Source organism: Nipponia nippon, unplaced genomic scaffold (assembly GCF_047370975.1).
Source record: "Nipponia nippon isolate SJK-2023a ecotype South Korea unplaced genomic scaffold, ASM4737097v1 scaffold_76, whole genome shotgun sequence".
NCBI classification, from domain to species: Eukaryota; Metazoa; Chordata; class Aves; order Pelecaniformes; family Threskiornithidae; genus Nipponia; species Nipponia nippon.
Genome location: NW_028262398.1, coordinates 231,107 through 244,139, shown reverse-complemented (window position 1 = coordinate 244,139; position 13,033 = coordinate 231,107). Strand labels below are relative to the sequence as shown.

Below are 13,033 nucleotides of genomic sequence, written 5' to 3'. Positions count from 1 at the left end.
GTCTCAGGGAGCAGACAGGTAGCAATTTACACAAGCGCAGCTGTTTAATGCCAGACAAGGAGAGAGAAGAAAGGACCTGGCGAACTGCGGAACAGAGAACTCAGCTGGACAAAGAGGCATTCTCTGCTAGGACAGAAAGCAAAACCCACCGGAGGAGAACAGCAACAAGAAGATCAGGAACGGGAGAGGGAGTGTATTCTGAGCACCCTTTCACACTTGACAGTACCTGGCATAGAAGAGTAAATAGGCACGCTGGCAGAGTACCGTCTTGATGTCACAAAGACGTACGGAGGCATCATTCATCTCGTACCAACGTCCATCGCTGGCCTGCAAAGAAAGGCAAGGCTATCTTCAGATGAACTGCAGGGGTTTTAAAACAAAAACACAGACTGGACACCGCTGAAGGACACAATACCCCAATGCACATCACCAAGTTGACTTTTACCTTTACGAAGCAGTAATAATGTCCTGTCTGACAGCTGGAACCTTCATGTACCAGGACGGCATACAAGGAATAGAGGAGCGGTTCTCCAGGGGCTTGAGACATGTATGCGCCAAGGTCCAAATATTCCGGGTACTGCACAACCTAAGGAGAGACCAAGAAGACTCAGAAACTACCTTGAGAGTCTTTAGGAAGCAGCCTGAGAAAACCTTGTCACCAAACACAGGCTACAAGTATAGAAATCGATCTTCTTGGCCCATCCAAAGCAGGGGTTGCCATTTCATCATGGAAGTGGCAGAAAACTGTTTGCAGCCAAACCAGCTCTTTAGGAGCACAGGAGGTGCTTATCTTCACATTGGGACTTTCCTCTTACCGCAAGGGAAAGAGCAAGGCGCAGCTATTGCATTGATTTTTTCTTAGACGGCTGCACTCACTCGATAGCCATCGGGCAAGTAGACAGTAACAACTTCCAAAAAAGGATTCTCCTTTCGGAGAGGTCTCCTTCCAAGCAGACAAAGTTGCAGTGCACTTGTGGCCATACCTTGCTAATCTTTCTGCCAGAGAAAGCATCGAATCTCTTCAAGCACACTGTCAGGACATTGGAGGAACGATGTATTGTAAGGCTCTTGGACGCAGTGGCCAGCTGTTCACATCTGGAAAACAAGCACAGACCCAGCTGTTGCAACCTGTCTTCTCCCCGCTGCGCCCCCCATCCATGTAGGGTTGAGTTCAGGCTTGTTTTGCCCAACTATCGTATGCCCGCTTGCATTTCAGACCCCTGAAGTCCATATGCTCTCCCTGAAGGCAGCTTTGGGCTAGGGCGGCTCCCTTTGGAGAGCAGCGGTCTGGAGTCTTGACAGTACAAGAACTAGGCATGACGCTGTTGAGAGAGCCAGCGGGGGCTGCTGCTGCTCCGAGGACTGAGGTCTCCTGGACAGAGACGCAAGCATCCAAAAAGCCTTGGAAACAAAACTGTTGATGGCTTTCTTGAGGAAGCTGCTGTTGCCAAATCACTGTCCAGGGCTGCCGCCTTGCTTCGGCTCACCACTGCATATGGGACATGTCTTTTCCCTTCTGGCCATAGGGCTAGTTCAGTGGGCAACTTCATAGCTAGGAAGCTTGAGCACCTCCAGGGCAGACAATGCCAGCAATAAAATTCTCATCCAAGCTTTCCAAGTATTCAGGCAGAAGGGGAAAGAAATACCCATCTTAGAAACAAATGCATTCTTTTCCAAGTTCTGGATGATTCGCGTGGATTAGTTGTAGGGGAAGAAAAAAAAAAAGAAAAAAAAGCCAAGCTGTCTCCTGACTGGGTTTCTCAATTCAGTCCAAACACAACTAGTGCTCCCAGACATGCAATACCCTAACCCAGTATCTGCTAGGAAGGTGGCACTGGCCGAAATCTTACTTGCTACATTTATAGCCATTTCCACCATCCAGCTGCTCAGGTTTGACAAAGTCTTCCAGAGCTCCAGTGACAGATGAGGTTGCCTGGATGAGGAAGAAAGGAGAGCACTAAGTTCCTGGAAACTCAAAAACCCCAGGAAATAGCTACCCGCGTGGTACCAGCGTTATCCCAATAAACAGCTACCCCTGGGCGGTAGCAGAGTTCCTGTGGTAGGCGTGGTTCAAAATAGCAAAAGCAATCAAACCCATCCCTCCAGCATCAATCAGACGCGTAGTGAGGGAGTCCCAAGCAGGGTGGTGTGACAGTGTCACGATGGCTGTCCATACCTTCCTTACTCTTTGCCCAGCTGACACCCAGCACCCAGCCCAGAGAGACCATTTGCAGGGCTTCCGCAGAAGGAGCACACAAGCCCAGTTCCCTTCCCGTCCACCCCCAAGCTCTTGCCTGGTACCAGCCCACAGCTGGAAGCCAACAGAGTTTACTGGAGATAAACTAGGCCCCCCGCAGGGGCCCTGAAACAGTTGGCACCACCATTTCAAAACATCTCACCTTGATATCCAAAGCAATATCAAGGAATGTCTCGTAGGTGTCGGAAACGGCTTTGCAGCTCAAGCACGTTACTGCAAAAGAAGCAAAGAGAAATGCTTCTCAGGTAGGGAAGGAGAGTAACTGCCCATTTCAAGGACCAACACCTACGCCTTTAGACGCACCGGACCTCCTGCCGCATGCTAGGAGCTGTTTACCACAAAGAGAGGAAGAGCCACGCGTCATTCTAAGGACGGAAATATTTTTAAAAAGTACCTCTGGATCTTAGAAAGCCTCCAAAGACCTGATGAATGAGCGTGCTAGCTTGAGAAGTTGTGTCCCAGCTGGAAAGAAATGGTAATCGGAGCTCAGAAGGTGGAAGGCAGAGAGTGAGCTCTTCCACGAGTTTTCCTTGTTAGGAAAGGGCCGGACAGAGGTTTTCAGTGGCGGTTGTAAAGCAAGGAGTCAAAAGGGCTCGAGAACGTTTCAACGGTCATGTGCTTCTGCTTACTCGCTGCTTCTGCTCAAGCAAGCCCTCTGCATGGCATCCACGGTGTAGTAGAAGAATTCATGCGCGTCTTCCTGGGTGCCAAGCTGGAAATGGTCTCCTATTCCTGAGAAAGAAGAAGGTTTTCCCATTGATCTCAGAGAAAAAGGAAACGCGACTTACCCTTCTGAAAGCTCTCCTCCTTAACATGAACCCGGCAAAAGCAGTTGGACGCGGGCTTTGTCAGAAATCCAAACTACCTCCAAATGAAACCGTCTGAAATGACTCACGTGGAAGCTCATTGATCACAGGCGTAGGCTCGATGGCACTGCCCGAGCAAGACAGGACCTCCTCGATGTGCACTTCCATGGTACACATCATGCAGAAGCCTTGCTTCGCACCTAAAGAGGGAGGGAAAGAAGGATGGAAGGGAGGAAGCAAGCAAGCGAGCCTCTCGGTCAGCTAAAATATACACAGCTATGGAAGAGCTTCAAGGAAAAAACCACCAAACCACCCCACGTTTAAGTTCCAGGTGCAATCTCCACTCTCCCTTCTACATCCGCTTCTCCTCAGATGCCAGTGGCTCAACAGCCCTGTGGTGGTTTACTGCACAGAGTTGTAGAGAAGAAATAGGCATGCCTTCCGAAGGCACTTCATTAAGCACGGGAAGCAAGAAATGATCTTCCCTGGGAGTAGGAGCGCAGCACGTGAAACCAAACTAACGCGCTGCCTACGCTATGCTGAGCCCGCTCTGAAGGCAATATTGGAAGGCAGCTTCTAGAGGAAAAGGAAGAGCTGTCTTCCCAGAGTCCCTGTTGTTCTTTCATCCTTCAGAGCCGCCCAAGAGATGTAAAAGAAGGCGTAGCAAGGACTCACAGGACTGGCTGTGCTCACGAGAGAGCAAGTAGTTGGCCAGCGGCGGGGTGTACGTCAAACACTGCAGGACAGAGTTGAGGAAGCAGGTATTGCCCAGGTTGAAGAGGCCGCCTCCGACACTGCGTCTTTGCTGCCAGGCCATGCAAATCTTCTGCGGAGGAAACACGTCCCTTCCCGGCACAGCCATTCCAACACTCATGCCTGCAAGGAAGTCAGCTTTTAAAGGAGATCCTCCTGGTTTGGTTTCGCAAAGCCCTAGACCGCTCTCCCTAGACTTGTCCCTCTTCGGATGCGTTACATAAAAGATAGCAAGGAATTATGCTGGCAGCCTGCGTCGACCCAAGCTGTAACGGTAGAGCTCAGCTGGCCCCTCGGAAGGTACAGGCCAAGCCACACCTCCACCCTGTCTCGATCTCCGCAATCCCCTGTCCAAAAGGAAACTAACAATTACCTTAGCCACCAACTGGAATTAGCGGGAAGGGGAGAGAGAAGAAACGGATGAAATTTCCAGGAAGAAAAGGAGGACGTAGAATGAAATGCAGACAGCGAGGAGCTGAGTGACCCCGCTGGCGAGCTCAGCCCACGCTTGCTCTCTCCAGCACAGGCGCCAGCGCCGGGAGAGAGCACGGCAGGAGCTGCGCGGGGACGCCATTTATGGCCACCCGGCCCTGGGACGCCCTTTGTGACACGGGGCCGTGTGGGGCCACGCGGCGACGGGGCTGGCACCGCCCAGCAACTCCCGCAGCTGCGGCCACGGGGCCGCCCCAGGTGCCCACTGCGGCCATGGGGCTCCTTCCCTGGGCAGAGCGCATGCCTCTGCCCCGCGCAGAGCCAGCCCCAGGGGGGCACGGGCACACGGCTGGGGCCACTGCTGGGGACAGCTGGGGCGGGCACAGCCCTGCTGTGGCCGGCACAGCCCTTCTGTGGCCCCGGGCTCCTTCCCCACTCTCCACAGTCAAACGCTGCAGGATGGTGTTGAGGAAGCGCCTGTTGCCCAGGTTGTAGAGGCCCGCTCCGACCCTGCCTGGTTGCTGCTAGGCCATGCAAAGCTTCTCCAGGGGAAAGAGGATCCTTTGCGGCGGAGCCATTCCCTCGGCAATGGCTGCAGGGAAATGACATTTGAAAAGAGAGGAGACGATGTGGTTGCACAAAAGCATCGTTTAAAAGTCAAGTTCTCTACAGGAGCCCCCAGGACAAGCAGCTCTAACCTCCAACACAGAAACACTGGGGGAAGCCTAACACTGCCATTGACAATGACTGGTCAAGAAGCAGTTTTGGAAAAGTGTCTGTTGCCCTGCTTCTTTTGCCAAAACTCCAGGAAAGCCACACTCTGATTTCTGTAGCTCGGCCTAACTTCCTTTCCCTCTAGAGCCTTGAATTGGATTCTTAGGTCAAGTCTTCCCTTTTCCTGATGGTAACTTGATGAAAGCAAGCACCTAGCCCAGAACGTAACCCTACTGATGTCAGCTCTTTCCATGAGCAATGTCATCTTTCAAAGTCTTGTCCATCGTGGCAGAGGAGGGACAAAACTCATTTTCCTGTGTCTAATCAAAAACTCCTGGGTGAGCCTGGCTGCAACCAGGAAACGCCCCAGAATTCACTCTAGGTTGTCAGCACATCCACAGTCAGGGATGGAGCAGCAGCCACGTCCGTCGCCTTTGGGCATTCACAAAGTCCAATGGTGAAGCCCTTACTCACAGGAGTCATTCCCCATTGCGGCCATCGCTCCTCTCAGGAACAGAGCGGAAAGCTTTGGATGACAAAGGATGTCAGGACGCGCTCCAGAAAGAGAAGATCAGCGCCACTCCTGTCACCTGATTGCAAAGAAATAAGTGGAGTTCAAGAAAATGATTGAAAACAATTCCAAATGAAATGCACAGATCAACGTTTGCCATCAGAAGCGTTTCAGTGGTACTTGTAAGTGCTGCAGAGCTGCAGGCTGATGGCCCTGCTGTCCCTGTCACAGGACTCCAATTGACAGCAATTACCAAGGCCCTTCTGACACACTGCATTGCGTGTCACCTTCTCTAAAGGGGTCCTGCTGCTTACCTGTGGCCAGCGTTAGCAGCAGAGCCCTCTGGCTCTCCAGCCCACACTTTCCCACCTTGTACACAGCAGTGACCGGCTTTCGGCCGCTACTTCAACGGCTGCTTTTGCTGTCCTCCTTTTCTGTCTCCCTTCCTACCCCATCAGTCAGGGTGGGCTTCTTGTCATTCCAGGCTGAGCCCAACGCCTCAGACTACACTGCCACCCCCCTACTTACCTCTCCTGGCATATGGCAAAGAAATATAAGAATTAGCAAAGAGGAACTCTACCCATAGCCCATATCTGGCCAGCCTAGAAAGGTGTAATAGCTCAGCCTAGAGCTCAGAAGGCACAGACCAGCCTATACTTTTCTCCTCTATCTACCTACCCTATGCTGTGTCCTGAAAGTCAAATCATAATTACCTTTGAACGAGGATGGAAGTTGAGGAGAAGTGAGCAGTAAATGATAAATGCTTGGAAAAAAATAGGCACGCAAGTAGCAATGGAAGGAGCTGAGTTATCCCGAAGGCCAGCTCAGCCCAACTAGCTTTCGCTGGCCTGCTCTTCAGGATTTCAAGCCCCGGCCAGGTGAGGTCACAAGCGCCGGGTGGGTGCTGCATCACTGCCCCTTTGTGACATGGGCCCACATGGGAATGTGCCCCCTCAAGGCCTCACAGCTGCCACGGCCCGGGCACCTCCTGTAGCCATCAGCCCCTGGGCTTCCCCCTGCACTGCTGACGAAGGGCTGCTCATCTGCCGGCAGAGCTCCCACCTCCTCCCTGAGCTGCACCAGCTGGATGAAGAAAAACCTGCCCAGGGCTGTAAGCGTGCCTGTTCCCAGCTTTGGCTGGCACATTTGGGTTGCTGAGGGTTTCTTTTCCACTCTTCCCAGGTACAGGACTGTGTCCATGAGGCTCGTGGACCAAAGCACCTGGTCTCTTATAGGTTCATTTCCAATGAATTTTATCTTCCCCCCAAGATACAGCCACAGGTTGACTCTGAACTGGTGCTCCTTGTCCTTGGGCTGGGGAGGGAGAGCTGGGTGTGGCACTCCCTGATGCAGGGGTGGAGAAAGAGAGGCTCCAGAGTGCATTGGTTTGCAATGGCTTTGGGAGTTTCCTTTGTTTCTACTGAAATGGTGCAGGCCCAGGATGTTCACTCCTTCAGAGATGCCAACAAAGTGAGAGAGACCATTTCCTGGCAATGTCAGCCCTCCTGTGAGAGTGCCAGTCGTGCGCAGGACACCCTAACGTGCAGAATTGTTCCTCCAGGTGTGGATGGCAGGAGAAGCTCAAATGCTGTGGATCCCAATGATTTCCAGAAATACTGCATAGAAGGCGCCGTGGCAGTCTTGGGCTCGGTGCTGTTTGGGATGGCATTGTGTGGTGTGATCTGTCTGTGGAGGAAGAGAAAACGGTGAGTTGTTGGGAGGTTTTTTTGCCAAACTTCTGTAGGAGATGGGTGCTATTGGTCACGAAGCATTTCGAGTATTCTGGAGTGCCGAGTTCCTTATTGGCTAGACTCGGCTGAGGTTTCTGCTGTAAGCTGCTTTAACTGGCCTCTCAATTCATGGGCATTCTTTTCTGAAACCCCTTCTTACTGTGGCAAGTGTGGGTTACAAGTGACCCTGCCTCGACAAGAGCAGACCCAGCGAGAGACGTAGGCAGAGCAAGGTCAGGAAGTAAAAACAACAAGGGATGACATTGGCATAGAAAGTGAGAACTGCAATAGTCACATCTCCCTACCAGTGAATCCCGCAGCAGAAATCACTCTGTTAGGTGATGCCATAAATCCCAGATGTTCACCGCAGCCAAGGTGTCCCAGCAATGCAGACCGTGGTGACGAACCTTCCCAGTTCTGTGCCTTGCTTTGGAGAAAGAGTCAGTCTGTCCCACCTGCAGCCCAACACTGCCAGTGTGCGCATTCTCAGCACAGGCAGGGCTTTTGTCTGTGCAGGGGTACGTATCCCTCTGGATAGGTCTTGTGAAGAGAGGATGGAGAGCACCTCAGCGAACAGCGAGCCGAGGCTGTCCCCTTGCCTGGTCAGGGATGGGCATGGAGGCGAGCGCTGGTGCCTGCCAGGCACGCTGAGAAAGGCGACCAGGAGGCTCTCCTGGCCCTGCAGTGCCGTGCCCAGCTTTGGTCCCCTCGGCCTGCCGGGGTCAGGTCTCCTTCCCGGCACATGCAGAGCAGGCAGGTCAGGATGGTCAGGGCCGAGAGGAGACGAGCCATGGGCAGGCGAGCAGAGCCCCAGCCGAGGGGTGCGGGGCGCCCCGTTTTCTGCACAAAGCTCTCCGTGCCCACAGCTCCCACGTGCAGCCAGGTGCCCAAACCCCACAGGGTGCCCAGCGCTGCCCCGCACCCTGGCACCAACGTGGAACCACAGCTGCGGCGGGGCCTCAGCAGCCTCCTCTCTTCACAGGCGCCTCTCTGCAGCTTCATGAGCCTGGCCTGACACCAGCAGCCACCCCACGCACCCAGACAGCTGTCCCACATGCCCCAGAACCCCTGAGAGCCGGACCCGATGCCAGCAACCACTGCCTGTGCTTGGAAATGCAGCCCACCTGCCACGGAGCACCAAGGATCCAGCCCTCGCCAGCCCGTACAGTGTGTGTCCTGAAAAAAGGCTATTGTTAATAAAAGACAGGTTTGGACCCTGTAAATCAGGCTTTGGACACTAAAAATGAGGCTTTGGACCTTGAAAAGCAGAACTGGGGTCTTAAAAAGGACGCTCTGCACCCTTTAAATGAGTCCTTGAACCTTAAAAGCGAGGCTTGGAAATATTGCAAATGAGGGTGTGGACCCTGAATATGGGGGCTTGGACCTTAAAAAGGAGGCTTTTAACCCTAGGATCAAAGCTTTGTACTCCAAAAATGAGGTTTGGGGCCCTAAAAATGAGGCTGTGAGCCTTTAAAAGAGGTGTTTGGACCCTAAAAATGGGGGTTTGGACACTCCAGATGTGGCTTGGGCCCTCAAAACGACGGGCTGGATCCTCAAAATGCCACCTTGGAGCCGGAAATTGAGGCTTTAGAAAGTCAAAATGAGGCTTTGGAGTCTAAAAAAGGAGACTTTGCAATGTGAAACAGAGCCTTTGGACAACTAACATGAGGCTTTGACGTCTAAAACGATGATTTGGAAGCAAAACTAATATTTTGGAAAGTAAATATGAGGCTTTGGACCCTCTAAATGTAGCTTTGGACCCTAAAAAGTGGCTTGCTGCCCTAAAAGTGATGGTGTAAACCGTAAAAAGTAAACTGTGGGCCCCCCCAAAAGGCTATGGGTAATAAAGGACAGGTTTGGAACAAAAAAATGATGATCTTGGCCTTCAGAAGGACTCTTTGGGCACTAGAACGGATGGGCTAGACGCTACAAATGACACTTGTGACCGTGAAAACGAGGGAAACCCATTAGTTCCTCTGTGGCCCCAAGAACTGAAGCTTTGATCCTGACTATAGGGCTTTGGGCACCCCAGTGAAAGCTTTGAGCTGTCAAAGGGGGCTTTGGAGCCTAAAAATGAGAGTTTGGAGCCTCCAAAGGAGGATTTGAGCCTTCAAAATGGGGCTTGGGAAATGAAATGGAGGTTTTGAACCCTGAAATCAGGTTTGGTGCCCTAAAATGATGCTTTGGTACCACAACCTAAGGCTTTCCACTCTAAACCTGGGTCTTTGGAGGCTTCAAAATGAGGCTTGGGACATGAAACAAATGAGGCTTTGTAGCCTAAATGAGGAGTTTGGACCCTCAAATGAGGCTTTGGACCCACCAAATGAGCATTTGGACTGTCAAAATGAGGCTTTGGTCCCCGTCCAAATTGCAGACTGGATCCTAAAAATGAGGCCGTGGGTCCTGAAAGCGAGGCTTTGGTCCCAGAAAAGGAGGCTTTAGAAGCTAAAACTGAGGGTTTGGGCCCAAAAATGAGCCTTTGGACCCTATGAAGAAGGCTTTGGAGTCTGGGAATGAGGCTTTGGACCTTCAAAGTCAGACCTGGGGACTTAAAAATGACACTGTGGGCCCTTGCAATGAGTCCTTGAATCTTAAAAGTGAGGCTTGGAAATTGTAAATGAGGGTTTGGACCCTGAAAATGAGGGTTTGGACCATCAAAAGGAGGCTTTCAAGCCTAGAATCAAGGTTTTGTACTCTAAAAATGAAGCTTTGAGCCCTAAAAGAGGGGGTTGAACCCTGAAAATGAGGGTTCGGACACTCCAGATGCAACTTGGGCCCTCAAAACAAACAGCTGCATCCTAAAACTGAGCTTTTGGAGCCTGAAATTAGGCTTTGGAAAGTCAAAATGTGGCTTTGGAGTCTAAAAAGGAGATTTGCAAACTGAAAGGGAGCCTTTGGACCATACAAATGTGGCTTTGGAGCCTAAAAAGAGACTTTGGAGCCTAAAATGAGCCTTTGATCCCTAAAAGTGAGGCTTTGGGCCACAAAACTGAGGCTTTGGATCCTAAGATGAGAGTTTGGACCTTAAAAATGAGGCTTTGGGCCTTAAAATGAGCATTTGGACCATAACAGGAGTGGTTGGATCCTGAAAAGGAGGCTTTGGGCCCTGAAAAGGAGACTTTGGGCTCTGCCATCAGTTTTGGACCTTGAAACTGTCCCTGCTCATGACGCTCAGGGCAGTTTATAGAGTTCTTCATCTGAATGATTCGAGTCCTGTGCCATAGGGAGAACTCCGTCTCTCTCTCCTCCTTCTGCTGTGTTTACGAGATCTCCACTGACGTGGAGATATTGGCCGTTGCCTCATGTTCAGCCCCACGTTGCCTGACAGCATTCAGGGAATCTGCTGACTTTCATGTTCAGATCCAGGCCCACGGAGCTCCATGAGGTGCCAGGGCTTGCAGGGACAGCACAGGACCTCCGGGAAAGCAATTCCCATTCAGGGCGGGTGCGTTACAGCCACCCCAGACGGCATCGCAGAGAGTGGGATTTGGTGCCTGTGTGCCACACACTAATGCCGTCAGTCAGAGGCATCGGCCATCAGGTGCCATCAGAGAGGCAAGCTCTGTCCCTTCTCTACCCAACAGCTGCAGGCATTGCGTGAACTCAAAGCACATCCCACTGGGGTCTTCACTCGCTCCCTTGATGATACAGTCAAGGAACAGACCAATCATTTTCACAGTGTGCCTGGGGACATCTTGTCTTCAAGGACGACGTCCTACAAGCACAGCAACGGTCCTTATCAAAACTGAATTGAAACTTGAAAGGGAATTCAAAGGCACCAAGATGAGCTGCTGGTACTTCAGGAAGAGCTGAAGAAGGCACAGAGATATACTGTGGGACCAGTGCTGAATTTAGAAAGAGTAGGGGTAGGTAGGTCTGAGGTAGTCTATGTCCTCTTTGCCTCAGTTACCACCAGAGAGGTCTCCCAGGCCTTTGTGCTTTGAGGCAGGGCTCAGGGCGGGAAAAACCAGCGGTGGCTGGGGATGCAGCCAGGGCTCACTTGAGCAAACTACACCCTTCCCAGGCCATGGGGCTGGAGGGGCTGCGTCCAAGGGTGCTGAGAGAGGTTTTCACCAGCAGGGGCTGGTCTGTTATGATCCCGGTAAGAAAGGCACTCAGACTCTGGGAGGTATTGAAAGGGTTAAAAACCACAAGAGCAAGAAGGATGTTGTAAATACCTTAGTCCCTTCATTAGATCAGAAGACACCCTGGTGTCATTTAAGGATGTTGTGAATACCTTACGGTTTGATGTGATTTAGGGCGTAGCTAGAAGAACAGTTCTAAGATAAGGGGGCTCCGGGATAATCTCGCTGCAGACAACTCGGCCTTGGGAGAACGGATGCACGGAACCATGAAGGTAGGAAGAAACAGAAGAATGGCAACAACAGTCTTCAAGGACAACGTCTACGTGATCCTAGGACTGAGTTTGCGCAGAAGCAAGGGTCGATCAGCGAGCAGAGTGAAGAAGACTACGAGCCTTCATCAGAAGACCCCAAAGACCACTTGAAGACCACCCCGAGAGGTGACCGCGCATGCGAATCGGATATTTACATATGCTCATAAGTTCCTGGAAATCTCATGTTTATGTAAATGAATTCCCAGAAATCCTATGAATATGTATGATTGTATCGGATATATTCTCTAAAACTTCCTTACCTCGTTGGAGCACTTGTGGTGGAGAATCCCCAGTGCTGCCCAGCGCTGCAAGAAAGGATACCTGCTTAATAGTGACTTTGTTGCTCTTGAGTTTCATTTCAGGGACTCTCTGGATACTCCGTTTCTCCCTTGGGGAGATTCGGATGGTGAGGAGAAACATCCGTGAATGTTTGTATCAAAACTCTCTACAGAAATCAGAAGCACCACTTAGGACTGGCTTTGGTTAAGATGGCAATTTTATTGTTTCGATCGGACACGTCAACATTTCCTGGTGATGCTGCAAACGTGGCTTACTTGTGAGTCCTCCTCTCCAGAGTTCTCTCTGGATTTCTCTTTCTCCTTCACTTTCTTGCGTTCTTTCTCTTTCAATTTTGGATCACCAGAATGCGCGCTTCTGTCTTTTGCCGCCTTCTTTCGGGCACACTTTCACCCGCCTCTGCACAGGACTGTTTCCTCTTCCTGCGCGTTCGTTTTCCATTTGCCTGGCAGGAGCCTGCAGACTCTGGGGGAACTGGCGCTGGCGGGAGCGCACGTTGTTCAAGTGAGTATTTCCCCGGCTGCTGATCACCTACTGCACCAGGATGCGAGTCTGCTCTGGGGCCGCTCAAGCCGCGCACACCTTCCCCTCCTGCGCTTTTGCCATCACCAGGGCTGTTTCTCTCCCTGTGGGAAGAGCCGCGCAGGTTCCCCCTGCCACGCGCCAGCTGACGGTGAGCGCGCTGCTGCGTTTCCGCGCAGCAAGTGTGCCTCCGCCTGGGAGGCGGACAGTCTGGCTGGCTTCTGTTCAGCTTCTCCCCCTCCTCAGCGTCAGAGCGCGCTCTCTTCCTGCCGCAGTGCTGAGGGGGAGTTCCTGCAGAGTCCCACGGTTTTCTCTTCCCTCGCATCCTCTGCACATTTTCTCCACCTTCTTGATTTCTCCGTCCCCCGATGCCTCCAGGAAAGGGACTCTTCAGCACTTGACCCAGCTTGGCCTCGGAAGTGCTCTTTGTCTCTTGGCGTTCATCGCCTGCTCCAGGGGTCAAAGGATGGTGCCTGGAGAAACAACAGGGATCTTAGGCTAGGGTTGTTGCTGCAGCCTCCTCGTGGCTTCAGTCTCCCCCTGTCACGTTCCGGCAGCACTTGATATGACACGCAGAAGACTGAACCAGCACTAGAAACTGGAAATTAGGTCATG

At 51.9% G+C, this 13,033-nt stretch overlaps 1 protein-coding gene across 1 annotated transcript; it reads right to left on the bottom strand.

Moving 5' to 3' along the window:
• Positions 1-1,846: 1,846 nt before the first annotated feature.
• LOC148050661 (ubiquitin carboxyl-terminal hydrolase 42-like) lies at positions 1,847-3,880 on the bottom strand. The gene is made up of 6 exons (XM_087741124.1): positions 3,739-3,880; positions 3,153-3,263; positions 2,887-2,989; positions 2,652-2,719; positions 2,400-2,470; positions 1,847-1,933 (listed from the first exon to the last, which is right to left on the bottom strand). The coding sequence occupies exons 1-6, from the start codon at positions 3,878-3,880 to the stop codon at positions 1,847-1,849; spliced, it is 582 nt and encodes a 193-aa protein (XP_087597250.1).
• Between the last annotated feature and the right edge of the window lie 9,153 nt (positions 3,881-13,033).

Bases quoted from the DNA above. Each gene is read 5' to 3' on its own strand.
- LOC148050661 (XM_087741124.1), bottom strand. From the start codon at position 3,880: ATGGCCTGGCAGCAAAGACGCAGTGTCGGAGGCGGCCTCTTCAACCTG. The intron at 3,264-3,738 runs GTGAGTCCTTGC...CTCCCTCTTTAG, and splicing joins TCGTGAGCACAGCCAGTCCT to GTGCGAAGCAAGGCTTCTGC. The intron at 2,471-2,651 runs GTACTTTTTAAA...CTTCTTTTGCAG, and splicing joins AGGCTTTCTAAGATCCAGAG to TAACGTGCTTGAGCTGCAAA.